The sequence below is a fragment of the Chanos chanos genome, chromosome 16, assembly GCF_902362185.1.
Source record: "Chanos chanos chromosome 16, fChaCha1.1, whole genome shotgun sequence".
NCBI lineage: Eukaryota > Metazoa > Chordata > Actinopteri > Gonorynchiformes > Chanidae > Chanos > Chanos chanos.
The window spans coordinates 1,328,561-1,352,587 of record NC_044510.1 but is presented as its reverse complement, the minus strand read 5'-3'; the positions used below and the strand labels follow the sequence as shown (position 1 = coordinate 1,352,587).

Below are 24,027 nucleotides of genomic sequence, written 5' to 3'. Positions count from 1 at the left end.
ATGTGACAGTGAGAGTCGGACACTCACCATACCAGGCACAGCAGGATGGTGACTGAGCGGATGTTTCTGGACTTCACCAGGTCACAGAGGTTATGGTGCACGACTTTGCCCACTTTGCCTTCGGACTGCAGCGCAGGTGTCAAAACAAACATGTTTGATCACGACATAAAATCAGATCCTCTCAGCTAAGAAAACTTGAACGGTGCCAATTGGCCCGTGTGCGTTTTGAGAACTCAGTTAAAGGTACTTCTGTGGCCATATGAACCGCTTAGCATGGACTGAATGCGCTAGACACAAATTTAATCAAATGAAAAACTAAAGAGCCCGTGAATTGCAAAATAATGAAAAAGTTTTCCAGACGTTTTAAACTTTTACTTTACTCCTCAAGCTGCCCAATTAAATCTCAGAAAAATAATTTAATCCTCTGTTTTCCAGGTCCGCTCAGTCAATCTGGGTCACTAATCCTGCATTCCATCGCCATGGGGATTCAAACAGCTTCATTAAGGGCTAGACTACACAGCAAGGGCTTTCAGACGGAGAGATTGCAAAACACAGCAATCAACACGAGTAGCTCTGATTGCTCACTGATATTTCTGACTTACTGTAAATTCATTTCAGTTTTTAATGTGTCTTAATTAACATTCATTCAAATCAAATTAAAGTTATTGTTGCCACATGTCCATCATGTTTACACACAACAAAGTTTTTAGCTTTGCTGTAATTTCTCCATGCTGTTTCTGAGGTGTTATTTCTTCATTATCTTGATAAATCCACAAACTTCATAATCTAGGTAAATCCACAAATTTTATAATCTAGGTGAGTCTACAAACTTCACCAAACCATATGTTTCCCAGTCTCCTATGCGATTAGTTGGTCTGACACAGTGACTGAGAAAATACCACAGTATTTGTTCATTTTCAGGTTAACTGCACTCTCACTGCATGCTTTAAAATGACTTTTAACAATAGGAAAACTTGACAGTATTTATATGATAGATGGTATCACAGCTATGAATATAGCTTTACGATTACTGTTGTTGCAGTCATTGCTATTGCAATGTAACATGTACCCATGTACTCTGGGCAGGAGCCTGTACAATATTATCTGTCAGCTCCTACTAATATCTACAACTAATATAGTCACTATTAAGACTTCCCTTCACAGTGAACCTGCTAAAATCTCAGATGACATTTGCCTCCTTAGAATTGTGGAATGCTTTTTACTTTACAAACTGGCAAATTTTGTAAATAATTATGATTTCATCTATTAGTATTACAGAAGTCACTCAAACTCCTGATGCTCCCGGTATAAAATAGTACTCAATGATGGATTTGATCCTCACAAGTAAAAGCAAAATTACACTAACCAAGAAATTTAGTGGGGTGCTTTGGGGAAGATTTGGAGAGACTTTAGGAGATTTGGGGAAGCAATTGTTGACTGATTCCGTAAAAAATTATAAGTGACCTAACTGAGCAGTAGCTTAGCTTAGCATCAAGGTAACACTTGATAGTGCCTCTAACGAGCTTCCCCCACAAAGCTTACCTTCAAGAAAAATATGAAGAATTTAGAGTGGCATAGCAACATACTAACAATATTAAGTCTTGATTTTCTCTCAAAGATCAACTACTTCCCTCACCAGGATTGGCTGAAAAATCTTCCCCGGGACCTTAATGCCATTTTTCCTGGCGGCATCTCTCAGTATGGCCTCAGCCTCCTCCACTCTTCCCTGAGAGAGCAGCCATCGCGGAGACTCTGGGATGAACCTGCGTGGTCAGAATCTGAGCTCAAAGACGTGTAAAAGCCCAGTACAGTCATTCACTGCTGTAGAATCAAACAGGACTGGACAGAGTCGTGCATGTGGCAACTATGGCCATGAAGGCCACTCTGGTTTCCATAATGGAGCAAGTTATTATACATTTTACACGGGGAGGTAATTTGCCCCTTTTTTTACCAGTCTGCAGTACTTTTGATTGAAGTGATGTCCATGGAATTGCATTGAAATTGAGAAAAAGGCAACAGTGAAACAAGACAAAACACCCTCTAATGGCCTGCATATGGAACTGCAACCACTGCAACCAAGTCTATAAAATATTGACATTTGGCTACATTGTTCAATTACGCCTATTTCTGTAAATGGTGACTACCTAGTTCATTTACAGTGTTTAATAGTGATACCTATAGTTCTACCCATAAATTTGTGTTTGAACATCTTGAAAACTGTTCATTCATTGCAATGTGTATACCTCAGTGCTGCTTTTGTCATTACGATGCCTGCAGAGTCACTGCGCCAAAGTGAAAAGGAACTTTCACTAATTTATCACGTTTATTCATGTGTCATTCCCCCGGCGAGTTTTAAACTGGTCCCCTTATGTCCAGAGAGGATTGTGGGATAGTAAAGAGAGTAGTATATGCCACACACGTACCACCACAGGGGAACGTATAGGAAGCAAGGCATGGTGAGTGCCAGCTGCAACATCCGCCAGTCTCTTATGAAATAAGCCACTATTGGGAGCGACATGTAGCCAATAGAGAAGAAAATGCACACGCCAACGGTGGAGAAGACAATTCGTACTCTTGGGCCCAGAATCTCCATTCCTAGTCACAACAAAGGCCTGTTAAACAAGGGCTAATTTGTCGGTTTATATAAACCATATGCCCTAAAACATTGTAAGGCTTGTCTCAGTAACACAATAATAAAGTGAATACCTGTTTCCATTTGCATCCTATGGCATTAGAAATAACAAAAATATATTTGGAATGCTTAGAGTACATATTTCCACAATGATCTTAATCAAGGAATGTATGTGCAGCTAGTCATTCACAGACTTTCTCCCGGTGGTTTTCTAATGCAATAGTTCTGCACCAATTTTTTTCAACATTGTGCTGTTAATAATTATGGTTATGCAATAACACTCACAAAGCACAATCTAACGACTAACTTACAAGCCACTACATACATAATAATTATACCTAAAACAAATGCAGCAACATAGTTTGAGATTTGTCCCATCCCAATGATAAAGTACAAAGAACAGAATATGATCCAAGATGAGGAGAAGACCTGGACAAGGGTGAACACGGTCTGGACTCCCATGGTGACAAAAAGCGTCATCTTCCTTCCAAACCTGAAAACAAAAAGATGGTCTCTTTCAATAAACATACAAAAAAAAATTACTAAAATGAAAAAAGAAAAAAGAAATCAATTTACATCTGAAATTTCAATATTGTGGTATAATAGTTCTTATATATTTAGAATGGAGGTGTGTCATTCTCACTTAGTTCTTCCCATCACACATTTCGAAGGACCCTTTTCATTAGAGATGGGCTTAAATTTGAGAGGCAGTGAAGGTCCTGTACTTATATTACACTGTTCCCAATTTGCAAATCTAATTTTCCCCTCATATTTTCAGAACTTGTGAAATGTTTTCACACATCATTTAAGGAACCCGTTTGTTCTGCAGCCCAGGGATCTAAACTGTTGTGAGAAACAGTGAGCAAATTGCTGATGCACACAAAAACGTGGCAGCCGTGACTTGCTCCAGCTGTATTTGCTATATGTGACTTATGGCTTGCACTTGTGTCACTGTTGCAAGAAAGCAGATGAGTTACAGTAGATCAGCAATGCCAGAACCAGAAAGTAAGAAGCAGAGTTGTTTACTTATTTCATCAAAACCAGAAGAATTTAGACCTATACATGAAAATGCTCATGAAGGACCACCAATTAATTCACTTTATTTCAGCTCCACCACTGAGGATATGGAGCTTTTGTGTGTGTGCATCTGTATCCTGTTTTAACTCAGCGTAAAAAGCCATTCTCAACAGCACAGTACGGCTAAATTCTCAGTAAGCATGCTGGGTTACCGATCTCAAGTAAAGCCTCATGTGTGTTTTGGAACATTACCTGTCAGACAATTGTCCTGACAAAAATGATCCACTGAGCACGCCACAGAAGAACAACGAAGAAGTCAGAGGTCTTTTCCAGTCATCTGAGCATACCAGATCCCACTAGACAAGGAAGCAAAAGAGACTCAAATTAGCACTGGAGCAGGGATAGTGAAATGAATGAAACATTCTTGTCTTGCGGTTTAAAACCATGGAACAACATTGCAAACATTTGACATTCATGTAGCTGAAACATACGTTATAAATTCTGCTCAGCTGAAACTAAGCAAAACTGAATCGTTAACACAATGGATAAAAGTCTGTGTGCTCAGCATTCGCATTAGCAGCCAGTGAGATGATTCCTGTTCCTATAGTATTTATGAGGTTGTGGGACATTTGTCGTGTTTTCAAAACATGTTTTTGTTCATTTCTCTGTATATTTCTATTATGTCTTAGCCCAACCTTCTCAGACCACTTCAGCAGCCATGACAAAACATTTTTGCTTTTGTGTGTGTGTGTGATTGTTTGTGCCTGTGTGCGTGCATTGGTTGGGGGGAGGCTGTCTTTTTTTTATTTGTGCATTAGCACAATCTCATTTAGGCATTCTAAAGATACTTTGAAAAGAGGTACATTTTATAAAAGTTGTGTATTGGTAGAATATTTCAGACTATTTTTCAATTTTGATGCAGGGATTAGAAAAGTTGTGTTCTGATTGTTGTGAAAGGTTTTGTTCTGGTAATTCCAAGTAGGTTACTAAATAGGCAAAAATATTACAGAGGATTTAGCAACTTTTGTGCAACATTTTCAAAAGTTACATTACAGTTACATAAAAATGTCCTAATGTAGTAAAGCCAAGTACATTTTTAAAGTTGTCCACAACTGAAAAGTTTTAAATCAGCATATCCATACCCTCCTTAAAATATTATATTTAGACTAACATCACAGATTCTTCTGCACCCTCGATGCAGTTTCTCAAATGCTGATATGCAATGTTTTCCAAAGTTGCGTTGTAGCTGTTTTGAAATATTTCATTCTATTAATTCCAGTCACATTTTTGAATTGTTGTCAGTCTGTAACATGATTGCAGACTATTTTGCAACTGCTGTTCAGAATTTTCAGACATTTCATTCCAGTCATATTTCTGTGACAAAGGGAGCTGAGCATCAGTTTGCAGAGACTGTAGTTTATTAGAGAACAGGTCCAAATCACAAGTCAAAACACAGTGCTCAATAAACAGGCAAAAAAAATCACAGACACCTTAATACCAGAATCACAGGGCAGTTACCGAATTCATCACAAGACTAGAATCAGAATATCCCTTAACCGGATCAGAACCATACACAAGAACATAGAGAACAATGAGCAAAGGCTCAGTAATAGAAGATGATCGCTCAATAAGTCACAAAGAGGCTACTGGGAATCCTATTTCTACATGACAGCTAACTGGAATAGTGAGCTGCAAGCGATGCCAACTATTGGGAGAGTTAGAGCGTGGCCAGACTGAACGCTGACTGGAATCTGGTATGACAATTTCACATATAATTAGTAGCATTACTACAGTGTCGTAGTAACACTGTGAAGATTACAATTTCAGTAGGATTTAACTGGAACGTCTTAGAAAGCTGTGGGACCATTTAGTGCTCCCAGCAGTGCAGTTTAGAGCATGGACAACGAGCGTCTGTGCAGCACTCTTACAGAGGAGGTCTGTCCTCAGAAAAGAAACTCCACAGAACAGTGACTGAAGCAGCAGAGGTGTGCAGTTTAAACCACTCTAAATCTTGTCACGAGAGGAATACACACTGTAGATATAGATTTTCCAAATCCTCCATGGTTGGCACCTTTATAATTCACCCCAGACCGTCATGAGATGGCCATGAGATGACAAGCCCAGAGACGGTGACACAGATGATAAGGCAAAAGAGGTCAGAGAGATGAAAACCACGATAAAAATCTTCAGTCAAAACAGGATTTACTGAATGATCCAAATGAGTGTTTGAAAGCATTGCATTGTTCTTACAGTTTGAGTTACAAAGACTCTATGTAGTGCTGGGTTAAAATGAACTGGATGCCTATACTGGTGTTCTGGGCTTTTAACAGCAGTGGCGTGTAACTGCACGTCTCTTTTGATCAAGCTCTAATTTCTAATGACACGTGAGCTTAAAGATTGTCAGGTTAATGGTTACAGGCCACTGTTATTGTGTTTACTGACCTGTAGACACTTTTATGAACACCTAGGTCTTCAGTTTATTGACCTTTCAGCATTATTACAGGTTCATAAAGACAACTGTCATTAAAAACACTGAATCATTTTGCTGTTACAAAAAAACACCAGTACTAAATAGACTACAAATTTAAAATGTTGCAGTTATCCAAACTGAAATCTAATATCTCATATCACAAATCTAAAATCTGCTGACATTTAGGAGTTTTCACACATAGGGGATTGGTGATCTCAGTTCGACATCTTGGGATGGCTAGTTTGTTTTGAGTTCCTTGTCTTACAACCTGTGAGCTCCTCCCTGTGGGGGGGGGGGGGTGTAGCCAGGCACTGAAGTTGGACTTTAGCAGTTTTCTGGCAAAGCCAAGACACAGCTGAGTGTGTCTCTCTGACAGAGTGCACAATACGAGAGCACAGAGAGCCTCTGAGTACCCTGAGTACCTCTGACCAAGTGTGATTTTACAAACCCGTCTCTGTGTGCTTTCCAGCCTTTTAGCATGGTCTATAGTCAGGGAACCGTGCCAGACAGAGACTGCATACTCCAGCACCGGGAATACGTACCCTCTGTAGACGGAAACCAGTTCTGGGTCTTGGACACCAAATTTCTTCAGGCGACACAAAGCAAAAAGCTTCCTGTTGGCTGAGGTCAACACGTGGTCCTCCTCACTGTCCCATTGCAAGTTACCCTGGATGGTGAGCCCCAGGACTTTGACTGTGTTACAGACCTCCAAGACGTTCTGGTCAATGGAGAGAGTCAGCAGAGGGGGTGGATGCCTCATGTGGGTGACATGTAAAACTTTTAATTTCTTTGGGTTGAGTTTCATTTTATGCTCCTCTACCCAGATATCAAGACCATTTAGGGTCTGTTGGATAGTGCAGGGTAGTTGGAGTGTCCACGTCTAGGCCAGAGTCATGTCGTCCACATATTTCCAGTGATCTGTCCTGGAGGGCACTGTTAATCAGTGATAGGGTGACTATAGGCCCTAGTACGGTTCCCTGTGCAACTCCACATGTAGGGTATTCCAAATCAGTGGGATGTCCCCGATAGTGCACTTTCTGATGCCGGTTGGTCATGAAGCTGCAGATCCGACCCGGCCTCACTCCAAGTTTAAGGAGGCACTGTACTGCCATTGTGTGATCTACAGCATCAAAGGCCTCAGCAAAATCAGTTGTAATTACTGTGCACACTTAGTCTGGAACATCACAGGCCTTGTACACAGAGTCCACCAAACTGACTAAATAGTGTGTTGTGGAACGATTCTGTCGGCTGCCAAACTGCATGGGCATGGGATCTAGATGTGGCACCATTCTGCACTAACTAAGATTACAGTTAGTGCAGAATGATTTTTTTTGGGGGGGGGGGGGCTTGCTCAGGGCACCATACAAGCTAAAACCACTGCTGCATGGACTCTGAGGTGACTGAAGTCCAAGAATTACAACTCCATTGTTTGGGTACTTCCTACGAAGTATGAGATGAGGCTATTAGATGTTCAATGAGCTCATCCTGATGTTGTGACTGGGGTGGTAAATACACACACACACACACACACACACACACACACACACAGAGCAGTAGCAGATAAGCGCCATGGGAGTCTCAGGGGTCTCATTTTCACCCACAAACATTCTAGATGGTCTGGAACACTGATACAGGTTAGGGGATGTGAAGGAACACAGTCTCTGGTGTACAGGGCAACACTTCCACCCACAGCGAGTCGTTTGGCATTTTGTAAACAAGGTGTAGCCATCAATACAAAGTAATTCTTCAGGCATGTGGGAAGTAAATGAAGCCTCTGGAATTGCAGCCACATCTATATGTTTTTTTTTTTTATCAAGATAACCTGGAACTCCTCAGTCTTGTTTCCAAGAGATCTGGGGTTCAACATCTAGAAAGTTGGTAGCATAGCATAGTTGGATGGTCTATTGTTCACTACCTTGACTTTGACTAGATTTCACTGTGATTTGTCCCCAGAAGTCTTAGATCCAAAAAACTGGGGTGTAGTGAGGTCAAATCTTTAACGTTTTAAGGATAAGTTTACCCATGAACCATCTATAAATGAAAGACAAGATGAGCAGGGATATACAGGGCCAAACCAGACATATCAGAGTTTGAGGACATGTGCATAGAAGCATTAGCAAGTACATGTGAAATTATTTATAGAGGTCAGGAATTGGGTAAAAATGTCAGAAGTTCACAATTTTTAGAGCCTCCACAAGAGTATCCACACTTCACTGAAAATGTGTCTCAAACATTGCTCAACTGAAGTCTGCCCAATTCCAAACCCTTGGATCCATTTATGTATTTGATTTCACAAAACTGAAAGAGTAACTTCAGCAAGTGTATGGAATGGGTAACGAAAACACCAAGGCAACATCTAAATAACATTTAAAGAGTCACTGAGAAAGCTACTGAAGATTTTGAACAAAATGTTTGGACTGAACCGGCACCAGCAAATGAATGAATTTGATTTGCAGCCACAACAGCTTATAGCACACGTAGCAAGAGCTTACCGACAGCATAGTTTTCTTCTCTCTTCTGTTAGCCACACAAGGCCCCATTTTTCTGGATATTCAGGTTAATATTTAGGTTAACAATCTTGTGTTCCTCTTCTTTACGATATCCTTATCTGACTGTCTGTTTGTTGGGTGATGAAATCTCAGACGGGCCCCATGCCTGTGTTGAACTCTACTACTCAAGCGTATTGCATTTAGAGTACCCTGCAACCCATAACTGTCCAGTTCTTTCTTTATTTATTTATATGTCTTTTTTTATGCCCCTCTTTTGCAGCAGCCTGACTCAAGGTCTACACACATTTAAGTGACGAGCAGCTGGACAGATGCATGCTCTGAGCTGAGGATGTAAGGCTTCTCAGTCCTGCCGGTGATCATATCATTATCGCAAATATATTCATATCTCATGCATATTCAGTTTCACTTTATTCAGTTCCATTTTAATGTTAAGCATCCCCACAATTCTCTCTTTAGAAACCTTTCCATGTGATTGATGATGCGTTTTTCATTTCCTGTCCTTTCTTTTAAGCTTTTACTGATGTCCAAGACCACCACCAGATAGTCCTGCTATAGAGCTAGAATGTTCTCCTGTCTGCTAGCTGACCATGAGATAACACCCTTGTCCTCTACTAGCTAATTTCATTTTAGAGTTAGCCCTTTCAGAACTGGTCTTGATGGCCTCAAATTCCCAACAGCTTCAGACTGTAACAGTGACCATCCTAAGACAGGACTCATTTGATCTGATTTCAGATCTGCGTTATCTGTCTCTTTGAGAAAGGCTAAAAAAAAAAGGCTGATTCTACCATACAACTTTAACTACCTATTGTAAATGTAAATCTCCATGATTGCGCACACACACACACTGTGAACAGTGAATTTGTCCTCTGCATTTAAACTATCCAACACACCAGTAATGAACAAATACAGGAGCAGTGGGGTTGAGTGCCTTGCTCAAGGGCACACAGCCGTGGATGTTGGTTCTGGGAATCAAACCAGCAACCCTCCGATCATAAGCCCGGTTCTCTAACCTTTAGGCCACGGCTGCCCGGAGGAGGAAGGGCCTCCCCCTCTGAGACCGGTCTTTTCAGGGACTTTCTTACTTATTTTTAAAGCTCAGCAGCACTGCTATTACAATCATGTCCTTGTTGGGGTCTTTGGCCTGGAATTTTTGTTGATTATTTTAATAACAATTTTTGGTTGTTATAAACAGACTATAAAACTAAAAATGACTACTCAAGTGGTCCTAGAGTGTATAACATCACATTCTGTTAAAATGCTTAAGCAGTTTGCCTTGGTCACTTGTTCATGACAATGGACTGTCCTATAGCCAGAGCATCAGGACACAGCTGGGGCAATCAACCAGAATCACTGATCTCAGTCAGACAAATTCTTTTGTGTGTTGTGTATGTAGGGTGTGGTGTACTGTGTTTGTAAATGTGTTAGATTGTAAATTTAGTAGACTTAATACATTAGAAAGAATCATACTCTTTTAACAGCTAATACATTAATACACTTCTGCAGGAATACAGTAGTGTGTGTGTGTGTGTGTGTGTGCGTGTGACTGTGTGTATGTGTGTGAGAGAGAGAGAGAGAGAGAGAGAGATGGGGACTCGAGTTTTCGACTTGGATTCAAGTCGCACTTAAGTCGCACACACAGTGACTTGCGATTTGACTTGAGACTCGTCCTCAAAAGACTCAACTCAGACTCGAGATTTGGGGCTCGTCTACAATCTTTTTTCTTTTTATGCCACATTAACATTAAGGAAAACTCTGACGAGCTGGATGTCATTGCCTCCCTTATTATCACGTGTAACTTTACGCATGCATGTGGCCACAGATGAATGCAAGCTGCAGCAACAACATCGTAACCATGCCAAGCACATCTGCAGCTGCTGTGCCATTTATGATAACCTTTGGCTATAATGTCTCCATCTCTCTCTCTCTCTCTCTCTCTCTCTCTCTCTCTCACACACACACACACACACACACACACAACTGTATTCCTGCAGAAGTGTATTAATGTATTAGCTGTTAAAAGAGTATGATTCTCTCTAATATATTAAGTCTACTAAATCTAAAACACATAACCTTAGCGCCTATGGATGGTCAGCATCACCTATCTAACATTAACTTGTCACTAGCTTTGTAGCTAAGGGAGGTTAACTTGATTAGATTAGCACTTTTTTTTTTTATAAAAGATGAGTGAATGTTATTAACTAATACATAAAGGAGCCCAAAAAAGGAGGAGAAAAGGAAAAACCAGTGGACATCCAACTCAAAAGACACAAAGTGAAAACAGTAACCTATGAGACATCAGAGAGACATCACTGAATTCGGGTGCTGGACACTGGCCACATTTGAATTTCCAACTGTTCCACCCTCCAGTGTAAGTCTACAGAAAATGTGCATTAAAAAAAAATCACCCAAAAATGGTTTCAAGTTTTCGCTTAGAAAAGCAGTACCTATCAGCTTCAGTATGGCTTCCACCTACATGTAAGAAGATGAAATAGTTTGTTGAGTTAATGAAAACAGTAAACTGGCTTATTTTAAGACATGTTCGTAAGGAGAAGATGAAGAATTCATGGAAGTCCTCTTAATGATAGAGTGAATATATCTTGGTATTTTACTATTACTACTATTAAAATACTATTAATACTGCTATTAAAACAATCCTACTAATACTACTATTAAAAACATTATCAGCCACATATAGTGTGTTCATATCAAGCCCAAAACCTCTCTTACACTTAGTCTCTCCTACATATGCATATTCCATGTCCTTTTCCTCATGACAGCTCAACACCATGCAGTTTTGGTATTCTTTTCAAATGAAAAACATGGTAAACCCTCTGTACCTCTGGTGTGAAAGGAGTCGTGCCCTACTGAAACCAACATATTCTACGAATCTTTCAAATCCCACGGAAAAGGGGACACGACTAAATCACAGGGATTGTTTTTTTTTTCTTTCTTTCTCTCTTTTTTATGGATCACTCACCCGCATCTATTGGCACATGACTGTTTATCAGTGTATAATGGGCCCGATCTTTGACTGAAAATTGCCCGAATTATTATTTTCGATTGACAAAACAAGTTTATCATGATTGGTTGGATGGTCCCTTTAAATACAACTGTTGGCATTGGTAAATGATGAATTTCCTTGATGTGGGCGCGGCTAAACCATGTGCTCTAAACCAAACAGGCTAAAAGTGGAAGAATGAAAAGAATGCTCTAAAAAACACTGAATCAAGTATTTATACATACAGTAGTGGGTGTACACGCAATTCTTAAAGTAGCAACTTTCGGTAGCAGAGGATGTACCATTATGAGGGCAAACCAACCGACGAACTAAGACGAATGCCATACCTCAGTGACAATAGTAGATGTGTGTGTCCCACGGTCGTAGACCCATCCATCCACACAGCTTTCTTGATCTATTTCAGTGACGTTAACGTCCTCCCATGGGACATAGCCCTGGCCTGAGTAACTTTGTATCACGTCTAGCTTGTATCTGTTGCACTGACTGAGGCGCGTCATCCCACTGCCTTCTTCCAGAGGGATACTAACGTTCCTCCACTGAGCGGAGATATTGACACTTGCTGGTATGAGGCATTGATGGGCTGGTGTGTAGCCGATGAAAACGATGGATAAACCAGTAAACCCATTGGGAATAACACTCAAGCACAAGAGAAAAAATACAGTTTTTTGAAAACATCCCCATTCTCCCAGGAATTCAGTTCTGTCATCATACTCAAAGGCATGCATCTTTCGCAAAGGTCAAACTCCACGGAAGTGAAACACTGCCATGAAACTCCTCTTTTATAGTGCGCGCGGAAAGCGAGTAGTGGGTGTTGAGAGGAGGAAAACTCATTCGGGAGCGGGTACAAAAATATCGATTTTTTTCAGGTATGTTAAATACTGCGTTTCACTGTTTCTAATATGATGTAATATAACTTTTATATAATATAATGTAATATAATATAAAAGTTATATTATATTAGTTTAATTTGTTCTCCTACCACGATCACCGCAACTTTGTAGCGAGTATATCAAGTTCGTTTAAATTATTCCAGTTTGTGTGTTTCCTCTCCTGATTATTTGTTTAGTTTGTTTCTCTAATTCACGGCCGGTAGCAGGGTGCATAAACTGAGTGGGCATTTCAGATTTGCAAGGGGGCAAACGTGTACATTATGACTAGGCCCAGGGCTGGGCAATATAGCTGAAAAATTTATCACGATAAATGTCTCATTTCAGTCGATATCCATAATTATTGATCATTTTTAATCATCTATTTTTAATAATTACCAGGAGAAAAAAGGTTGAATTTAACCACTTTATTTTGTACGACGGAGTATTAGGGCCATATGAAGGGGAAAATGTGCGATTTCGAGAATAAGGTAGCAATATTACTAGAATAAAATCTGAGAACTGAGAAAAAAGTCATTAAGTTAAGAGAGTAAAGTCGTAATTTATTGAGGATAAAGTCATAATATTTCAAGAAAAAAAGTGTTAATATTATGAGGGAACGTCGTTATTTTACGAGAAAAAGTCATAACATTATGAGAATAAAATCGTAATTAAAGAGGCAATTTCTTCCTCCAAGTCCTCTCGCACAATCTTTTCAAAGCCCGGATAATTACGATAATGTGGTGCTGACGTGCCAAAAGATTAAGGATTTCGTTATTTGTAAAACCTGTACTAAAGCATAACTTTACACGTTAGGGGTTTGTTTATGCAACCGTGCTTTCCGGGCTGCTTGCATTTAATGCATTAAAGTGAAACTGTCCAACAGTTTCCTTATTGCTGTTGATGAAGTGTCTGTTGCGGTACATATCGCTATCGATTCATCGTAGAGGCTTAAAGCTACAGTTAAAACTGAGCAAAAAGTTTATTTGAGGGGGCAGCGCCCCCTTTGGCCCCCCCTCCCTGCACCAAATATACCGTACAAGTCCAGCTACTCAGTTATTATATAGCTATTTTTCTCGAAATCTCTTAATTATACATTTACTGTAAAAATTAAAGGCGTCACAAACGTTAAACCTGGCAAAGATTTTAGTGTGGGCCATCATACTTTGTGGAAATAACCAAGTGGAACTGAATTTTACTTGCAAACCTGTTTTATGCACTAGAAATGTGAAGATACACTATTGATGTATTCGTTTCCTGAATAACAGGACATCATTGCAAAGCAGATACCAGCGTTCTCTGACGTGAGGTCATAGAATCTTACTGTGTTACAAACAACAGCAATAAACAATACCATGACTTGCTGAGTGGTTTAATGAATGACTTAATTAAAGAAAATGGTATTGGATTTCACCTCTGATCACACAAAGCTAAGTAATAAATGGTCAGAATGTCTGACAAACTAATTCATGAATGTGACTTAAAATAATTGTGATCACCTGACTGTATTGACATAATTGTTCATTGTTTTTCACCGAACTTGTTTACATATGATCCCTCCCTGCCTTCTCTGTTAATAAACCAATCAGTTCAAGAATAACCTGTTAGGGTTAAAAAGTTTGAAAAGAGAAAAAAATCTCGCTGACATTTAATAGTAAACCCATGAGTGTGCTACGGCACGCTACTGGGTGAATCTTCCTTCATTTAAGAGCTCTTTTCCAAGCAGGAACACATCTAAAGACAGACAAGTGAGTGGACTATAGTGTGGTTTCATTCAGATTCTTATAATAATAATAATAATTATAATAATAATAATAACCAGATGTCTTTATTCGTATGACTCAGGGCTGGGCCAAGCTTTTATGGGGCCCTGGGCAGAATTTGATTGCCCCCCCATCATTCACACACTTACTGTATCTAACACACCCATTACCAGTTTCATTAGCTGTAGCTGTGTTGCTTACATCACACCAATGTCAGCCTGGTATGGTTTACCCTTCTATGGTTTTTAATCTTAAAAGGTAGCAAACTCACAAGAGTGGACTTGTGTTAATTTGTACTTTAATATTCAAAGTGATGAAGTACTAAGTGGCATACTGATCGCAGGTGTACTGAAAAGTAGCAAAATAAACCAGCAGACAATGTATTTACTGTAAACATGTTAACCACTTTAATTGCTTTTGGTTTAAAATAATTTGCCACACGCAGAAGTGCAGAACATACGACAGAGTATTAAGGCCACTTTGACGAAAAATTCCGAGATTTCGAGAACAAGGTCATAATATTACGAGTATAAAATCGTAATTTAGGGAAACAAGTCATAATATTACGAGAACAACGTTGTAATTTAATGTGAATGAAGCCATAACATTTCAAGGAAAATAAAGTCATAATTTTAGGAGAAAAAATCATGATGTTACGAGAATAAAATCGTAAAATTTCGACAAAAAAAACCATAATTTTAGGAAAATATATTACCAGCAACCAGCAAAACGGGTGAGAGGACAGTCAATGGCAGCCTGATCCTGCTTCTTGCAACTGCTGTCTGAGGCGTTGTGCCGTGCCACACACATCAGTCAATAGGTAACCATACTTAATCATCTTATCATTAAACGTTTGATAAATTCGCTTGTTGAGCAAACACAGGTCTACAGTTTCGTTCCTCGTTTTAACGCAGGCGGCAGGCTACTCTTCTGATATTTCCCCTCTAAACTAACATGTAGCCTAAACTTACAACTTTAACAGTCATAATATTATGACTTTCTTCGTAATATCACGACTTTATTCTCATAATATAACAACCGTATTCTCGAAAATCTCAGATTTTTCCCGCCTCAATGTTTCCCGCCTCACCTTTAGTGTAGATGCATGAGAACAGCAACTGCAATTAAAATCAAATAACTCAGGTAAACAGAAGGATATGTCCTTTTTGCGACATTACTTTTTTTGCTGCTTTTTCCATCCACGGAGAGGACATGACTGCAACCTAACGTAGGTCTGACTGTGTTTGCATCAAAATGCAGTTAGCGTCCGTTACAGTGCGCATGAACGTGTCACCAGCGGGAACTGATTAAACCAGTAGTGTTTTTTGTATGATTACCACTGACATAACGTATCACAAAAAAAAATTAAAAAGAAAAAAAAAAAAATCAAGCTCCCTTGTGGGACATTTCAAGTGCTCTTGGGGGCCCTCTGGTGATTGATTTTGAAAGAAAAAAGAAGAAAAAACAAGAAAAAAGAAACACACCATCAAAAACTGATAAATTAAGGAATATGTTTTTGAACTGGTTCTATACATCATTTGCTGAGTGCAAGGTGTTTTTAATAATCATTTCCATTCCATCATTATTATATTTATACTATAGTTAAATGTGGTCATCATTAGCAGACTCGTTGTCAGTGAAAGAACAGTGAAATACTCAGATGTCCCAGCTCTGAATTATCAAGGGTAACGTATAAGTGATGACACTTTACCTTGAACAAGCATTCTGATACTGAACTCACACAGTTCAAACCCAAGCAGCTGCTACAAGTCAAATCTTCTTGAAACACCTTTAGTGTAGATGCTGAGAAGTGTAGCGCATGAAGTTAATGGTCAAGCTTAGAGCTCCTTTCTTAGAGTTTCCTTTAAGAGGCCACATCACAGAGTGTGGATTGTGAATTTGTAATTCTCTAAAGCCCATTCACAGTGCAAGCACGTGTCATGCTTTTGGGTCTTTGTGGTGCAAAGAATGCTGCTTTCACACAGCACTATGTTAACTGTTAGAGGGCAATTTGTTGCAAGTCTATTTTTTTGAGATCACACAACTCATATAGTGTGTCAGTGAGCCCCCTGAACTTCAACGTGTCCCTTTCGCTGTAGGATCACAGGACGCATATACAATCGTTTCCTCTACAAATAGAGAGGTTACAGAAGAAAAAGAAACAATATTTTATGTGGCTGATCCCCACTGTTTTCCTCCACATTTGTGTAGGAGACTTTACACTGACCCAAAGAGCTGAAAGTTTCAGTTGGAGGCTGTCATTCAGCCCTCTGTGTTTGATTTAAACCGAGAAAAATTCTGCTTTACTCTACTGGTGTCCTGGTCTTCACGCATCTTCGACAGGAATGGGAGATTATGACGAAGAAACAGCTTTTTTGGGGCAAAAGGGTCCTTATTTTTTGCTGACCTTCTTCTTTCTGAACGTGACCTTCATCTCTACTGGATTCAGTGGTTTGTCCTTTGTGTTTGCTGGGGCCTCTCCACTCCACCAGTGTAAAATTCCAGATGGGAATCTGAGTGAGTCGTGGAGGGCGGCCAGTATTCCTGTAGTGGAGGTGAACGGACAGAAGCAACAGAGTAAGTGTTGGAGGTACAGGCTGGATGTGATCAGAAACCTCTCTGCTCTGGGCTACAGCCCTCAGGATATAAACCTCACTGACATTGAACAGGAGCGCTGTGTGGATGGATGGACCTACAGCAAGGATATCTACCAGTCCACTATTGTCACTGAGGTGAGTCTTTGTGTGTGTGTGTGTGTGTGTGTGTGTGTGTCCAGTCTCTTTTTACACTGATCGTTAACACACTAAGAAACAGGACATAAGAAATGAATGAGTTTCCTATGGGTTGTGCCAAACACCACGTAGCAGGATCTCTTCTCCCATCATCCTCCTGGGCACACAGTTAGCACTGCTGGTCATCCTAGGTGACGTGGAGGTAACCACAATGCTTTTGACAACGCTCCTGTAATTTGCAGCAGCTGGTGGCATGGCAACAAACCAAAGGATTGCTCTGACGAGCGTAATTTAATCATAGTGAAATGTGGTAACGGTGATTAAAAAAAAAAAATGTTGAGCAGTTGTGCCTCCAGCCTCTCAGATGTGCTGTGCTGAATATGTGGTCTTTAAGTCTTTCATTGTTGGCAGACTGATAAACCTTTCCTCTTACACCTCACCTGAACTCTCCTGAACCAACCAATGCAATGAGTGTGCTGCATTAGTGATAAAATTGCTGTTATAGGAGAGAAGATAGTAAGCTTGCCCCCCCCCCCCATACGGTGGTTACCCCACTTGACCCCATAACCACCAACTTTATTAAACAGCATCTGAGCTCATTATTGGCTGATGTCCGGACTATTGATGAATCAGTCATGACAACAGAGAATATATGCTCACAGCATTAAAATAGCTATTGTCAAGCATCTGCTAAACACAGAAAAATATATTGACACCACTGTGCTTAGTAACTACAGACCAATCTCGAATCTCCCTTTCCTTGGCAAAATAACCATGCAAGTCATGTCCATCCATGTTAATGACCATCTCAACACAAATAACATGAATGGAAAGTCAGTCTTCTCTAAGGGACACCCTAGCACAGAAACAGCTCTTCTCAAATTTTGAAATGATCTGATAGTTAATAGGAGCTTGGATACCCTTTTTATCTTAATTCTCCTCGAAAAGCACCGTTTATGATACATTACTACAACCTGCGACGTGGGAAACTCTGTAAGGGAGAATGTTTGTGCTTTCCTGCAGTGGGAGCTCGTCTGTGGGGACGAGTGGAAAGTTCCGTTTGCCTCTTCGACAATGTTCATGGGCTACTTGTTTGGATCTCTAGTCTCTGGACAGATCTCTGACAGGTACTGTTTCTCACTGGTCCCCAAAAGAAAAGAAAGAAAAAGAAAAAAAAAAAACAGCCACATAAGTCGTCCTGTCATGGCATTTAAGCTGTGTCTAGATTGTCAATGAGCACTGGGTTAAAGACAAGCTGTTAGGCTAAAGCCACTCATCACATTAAAACAACAACAACCACACCAAAAAGTGAGAAGGTTTTAGTGAATGTATACTGCACTGCAAATCATACACAGGAACACTGACAGAAGACAACTGTCATCATCTGCAGAAAGAGAAAAAAATTGTGTAACTATCCTGTTTAAAAATATTCTGGTGATACTGGCCACTTCAAAACCATTTCACAAATTGATCAATATCACCCCCATGTGGTTAGAAAATAAACTTGCACTAAAAAAAAATTTAACTCCTAAAGATGACTTTGTAGACAAGAAAAGTCAATATTTACAACAAAAAAAATCGAACTATTAACACAGTAAAACTAACTGTATGCACATAAAACCAAAATACTACTTTTTATAATCAATAACATGAAGTGGACGTCTGAAACCATCAGTGCTTCTGTGAGTGTTTTTCTCCCTCTCCTTCTTGCAGACTAGGGAGAAAGAAGGTGCTCTTCATCTGCATATCCACGCATTTCCTCTTCATCCTTATCCAGTCTTTTTCCTCCTCATGGCTGATTTTCTGTGTCTTATATTTTTTTGTGGGTGCATCTCAAGTAGCCCAATATATCACGGCATTTGTCCTTGGTAAGTTTGTTCATGGAAACCTATTTTAATGCACAATTATATGTGTATAAAAAAACAACAACAACACTTATTTTACGTAATTATATAGATGATATGAAACAGCTAGTAATGAAGCAGTTGTACATTGTAAGATGAACCATAATGCATCAGACACGCTTTCTTTTGGTAAAGCAATCCCTACATTAAATTCATCGTTTTCTACAGGAACCGAGATATTGACCAAATCCTTGCGTGTGCTCTTCACGACTTTGGGGGCATTTTTGCACTACTGCATTGGCTACATGCTGCTGCCACTCATTGCCTTTGGCATCAGGGACTGGAGAACGCTCCTCAGGGTCCTGTCTGGGATCACTGTGATCTACTTCCCGCTGTGGTGGTCAGTCTAGTCACTCCAGTGATGTAAAGGCTTTCACACTCAATTAGGGGCACGTTTAGCTCTGGGCTTAATACAATCTACCGTCAACAAAGTCCAGTGAGAAAGGCCCAGAGAAGAGTTTCCAGTAGACTGAATGTGGCCCGAGAGAAAAGAGGTGTCAGACCTCTTCATTCTGTTTAAAATAAAGCTTAAGAGGGTGCAATTTTACTCTTCAAGAACTATGATGTGTAAATGGATTCGTATTTCATTTTAAGGTTCATCCCAGAGTCTCCGCGATGGCTGCTCTCTCAGGGAAGAGTGGAGGAGGCTGAAGCCATACTGAGAGATGCTGCCAAGAAAAACAAAGTCACAGCACCTGAGGTCATTTTTAAAGAGCCAAAGGTTTGCCTCAAAACGATCTCCTTTTGAAACACCATAAGAAGTACTTCGATACTTTGCCATTTCAATCAGTGATATTAATGTCATGTTTAGACACCAGAGATGACTCAGTTTGTACTGTGACCAGATTCAGGATAATACGTGGGATGTTCTCATATAAACGTGGAGATTAAAACTCTGATTTGGCATAAGAGGTAATACATAGTCATAAATGGATGTGATACCTACTGATGACAGTTAAAGATACGGTTAAATAAAGTGTTGCCAAAACCCCATACTAAGCTATGAGAGTCACTGTGCAGAGTACAGTGTACTCAATACATATATGATATGATGTAATTTGAGATCTTATACTGTTTAATGATGTCTTTACTGTTTAATGATGTTAAGTCTTTGTTTGCTTTCTGCACTAATTATTAGGAATTATAATAATTGCACAAACAGGCAAATTTGTTTTTCTATAAACAGGATGAGAATGAACTCGCGGAGATGAAGAAATTCAGTGTGCTTGATGTCCTAAAGAACAGTACGCTACGGTGTTGTACTTTCATGTGTTTGCTGTTGTGGTAAGTCCTCTAACAGTGCAATACATGTGCAATACATGAATATTCAAATGGGCCTCCTATCCTTGGGTATTTTACTTTTATTTAAGTAGGATGCATACATAAAAACCTTACAGCTTTTAATCATAATGACCGTGAAGTCATTTGCTGTCTTTAAAAAAATATCCTTATATCCTCTGTCCTTCAATAATTCATTTCAACCAGCTGTCAGAAGATGATTAGGACTTGTCAGAGAGGAGCCCTCTGTGAGACAGTGATGATTCAGTGATGATTCAGTGATGAGGCATTAGCCATGCAGATTTCCATTAGAAATGCCCACTGTCCTGAAGTATTCCCTACATATCTAACTCAGGTCAAAGGCACTAGGGCATCTGCTCAGTCGTTTTTTTTTTTTTTTTAAACGTTGTTATTGTTAGTCTATTGTATTATTTACTGTGTAACGTACAAAAAAATATATATTTTAACTACACATACAAATCATCGTCGTCTTCCAAAGGAAGAAGCTGAACTGTGCTGATTTTGATGTCTTTGTTTAGGATGGCTGTCAATATTGGATATTTCGGATTGTCTTTGAACACATCCAATCTGATTGGCAATCCATTCCTCAACTGTTTCCTGTCAGCGGCGACCGAGGTCCCCGCCTACATTGTGGGGACATGGCTCCTGAAGCGCTGTCCGCGGAGAACCCTGCTCTCCGTGTTTCTCCTGACAGGAGGAGGATTTCTTCTCCTAATTCAATTCATTCCTGAGAGTAAGGATTTTGATTTGGTGTCATCCCCCCACTGGTAGAGCTCTGTCACATCATGTAGTGTAGTCACTCAATCAAAGGCTCTACTGGTTGTGAATTGAGAACAATTTGTATTTACCTTCTGTGAAATGCCTTAAAATATTTCAATTCTGCAAAATGTCAATGTTTTCTCTGACTCATACTGTCAGGGCGTTCCGTAACTGTCGCACATTCGGTAGAAGAACGACTGGATGCATGTGTAATTTACCAGTTTTGTTAAACAAAAGCCAGGCCAAAAACACAGGAACGCAAAAACAAAGTAGGACTCCAGATAACTCAAAAATTTACTCGAGAAAACCAAGGACAAGGTTACATCAGACAGCAAGGACATGTTAGACAAAGGCTTCACAAGGAAAGTATGAAACAGTGGTATTTATACAAAGGACCAGAGTAAACTAATGGAGGGCGGGGCAAAGTAAAAAAAACAAAACAGAAGCAGGTTCAGACCACGACTGAATAATTAACTGAACCAGGAAGTGACTAATAAAACCCAACACTGAAGGGACCAGCAGAGGGGGAGAGAGAGAACCAGGGCTTATGTGAAGAGTCAAGAACTGCCTGTGTTTAGACGTCAGATGTATTTCAAAAGCATAAAAACGCCATTGATTCAAAAGCACAAAAGTATCAGTATTAACTAAACAAAACCCAAGGAACAAAAGCATGAAAACCAAAAGAGGAGCGGGTAGCGACTGACCGGAACTCAAAACATGCACATTAAAGAAAAGAGAACGCTACCTGCCCTCTGATACAGCACAAAATTATTGTTTAATAATAACATTAACAAGTATGATGATAGTAAATAATATCAACAACAAAGAGGTGCGAAAAACCAGTATGTCTTTTCAGAGGCGAGCATGTGTGGGGTGAGAGAGAGAGCACGTCAGGATTACCACGGACTATTGCCATGTGTTTTCAATGGTTAACTGGTTTTATGAAACCGTTTGGGTCAAAGACCAATGTGAAGATGTTCAGTCTTTGAACGTTACTGAGAATTGCTTTAGTTTCAGCCATTAGAGTGCAGAAAAAGTCCTTTCAGTGTGGAGGGGAAAGATGCAACATTTACCTTGGATTTATAACCAGCTCTGAGAATTCTCCAGATTTGTTTATTCTCATGTCACTGTGACCAACGTGTTGTGTACTCACAGGCGTAGATGTAGACACAACCATCGCTTTGTTAACTATCACTTTAATTGTTACACTGTCCCAAAGTAACACGCATCAACACCGCTGCTCATTCCTCCACAGATCTGCATTATCTGGCCCTGGTGTGTGAGATGGCTGGCAAATTTGGCTTCACCATCGGTTTTACTGTGGTGTATATCTACACGGCGGAGCTGTATCCCACCGTGATGAGGAACCTCGGAATGGGACTCTGTTCCTCAGCCGCTCGCATCGGCAGCATCACGGCACCTTACCTTATTTTTTTAGGTGTGTTCTTTTCATTTGTCTCGTTCACTGAGGTTAACTAGAGCGCCCACCTCTGGACCTGCAGGTGGCAAGAGTAAAAGTAGAAGTACTCTTACTAAAGTACTCTAAGTAGAGTTAAACTGACAATCATTTTTTTGTAAAGTGTAAGTGTGTGACTATTTTACTCTTACTTAAATAGTTTTCAAGAAGGATAGTTTAACTCTACTTAGAGGAATGTTTTTTCAGCAGAGGTACCTCTACTTTTATTTTTGCCACCTTTTGCTGTAGACATCCTTAACTTTGGAAATAGACATTGACTTTTTTTTTTTTTTGCTATTTCAGATTGTATGCTACAATGCAAGTTCTTTCTCCCCTCCCCCCCCTTCTCTCTCTCTCTCTCTCTCTCTCACACACACACACACACACCTATACCTTAGGAACCTTCAATAAGTACCTGCCCTACATTCTGATGGGAAGTCTCACCATGGGATCTTCCATCGTCAATATCTTCCTTCCAGAGACACTGGGCAGGGAGCTGCCGGAAACACTGGAACAAATGCAGAAGTGCAAAGGGTCAGCATGACATTCAGAGAGCCCACTATGTTTGTTAAGAACTGTGTAAATGCTAATCATTTCATCTTTGTATGGACTCAGCTGAAACTAAATTGTTTTACAACAGGTTGTGCAAAGGGAATGAACTTAAATTGCATCCGAGGAGTCAGAGTTCTTCCAGCATGGCCATGCAGTGAAAGCCTGACAGAATGACTTCAAATGAAGCTTTTGATCTGTTCAGCAGAGAGGCTGCAGAGAGTGGAGCCCTGGTAACCAAACCAGGGGATCCTCTCTCACCAACAGGGTCTGTGAAGATCAGACAGCAATCAAAGAATCATTTATGGTGTTATGGTTAATGTAAACTCATATCAATCATTGAAGTATTACTTACCTGTATATCACTTAGAACTAATTGCAAAATGTGCAAAACACTGGTGAGTGATGTCTGCTGAACTGTGTAAAGCTGTTGAACTGACAGGTTTTGGCCATCCATATTACATATCTGGTCTCTGTGGTTTTCTTCTGTTTGAATATCCATATTACATATCTGGTCTCTGTGGTTTTCTTCTGTTTGAATATCCATATTACATCTATACAATCTGTATGGTCTTCTTGTTTTCTGCAAATTAGTCTACTGTCTCTGTTGAATCAGGGAAGTACTTATGTCTGCAAACACAGAGTGAGAGAATGGGGGGGGGGGGTGTCAGAAAACTACCAGTTCATATTTTGCATTAATGTTAATGAAATTTGCAGATTATGTTAATTAGTTTGTTTTTTCTACACACACAGATCACCAGCTTTAGGTCGTTTAAGAGCTCTACAGAACATTACATATAAGGGCATAAAAGGTCTATCATTAATTTGTTTTGTTTTGTTTTGTTTTGTTTTTTGGTTTGTTTTTCCTGTTCATTCATCTAAGTTAATACAGTACATCGATAGAATTGCTGCTGTTTTTCTAATAAATTAGAGAACTACTAACTTTGTGGATCAATTTATGTCTGGGTAAGAAAAATAAAATGTTATTATGGATTGAATAAGAATGTGAAACAGACATCTCTCTTTCTACTCAACCTGTCCATTTGTGCTG

General features: G+C 39.8%; 2 protein-coding genes across 2 annotated transcripts in view; one reads left to right on the top strand and one right to left on the bottom strand.

The window, feature by feature from the left end:
• Positions 1–12,373, bottom strand: part of slc22a21 (solute carrier family 22 member 21) — a 15,354-nt gene extending 2,981 nt beyond the window's left edge. The window contains exons 1-6 of the mRNA XM_030793857.1: positions 11,975–12,373; positions 3,902–4,005; positions 2,971–3,125; positions 2,424–2,595; positions 1,637–1,763; positions 28–125 (exon numbers count right to left, since the gene is read on the bottom strand). Of these exons, the coding sequence (XP_030649717.1) occupies positions 28–125; positions 1,637–1,763; positions 2,424–2,595; positions 2,971–3,125; positions 3,902–4,005; positions 11,975–12,373 (1,055 nt within the window). The remainder of the gene's footprint in view (positions 1–27; positions 126–1,636; positions 1,764–2,423; positions 2,596–2,970; positions 3,126–3,901; positions 4,006–11,974) is intronic.
• Positions 12,374–16,622: 4,249 nt separating this feature from the next.
• Positions 16,623–22,971, top strand: slc22a5 (solute carrier family 22 member 5). The gene is made up of 9 exons (XM_030793855.1): positions 16,623–17,009; positions 18,033–18,136; positions 18,723–18,877; positions 19,082–19,253; positions 19,508–19,634; positions 20,100–20,197; positions 20,731–20,945; positions 22,227–22,409; positions 22,826–22,971. Exons 1-9 carry the CDS (start codon positions 16,623–16,625, stop codon positions 22,969–22,971), a joined length of 1,587 nt encoding a protein of 528 aa, XP_030649715.1.
• The last annotated feature ends 1,056 nt before the right edge of the window (positions 22,972–24,027 follow it).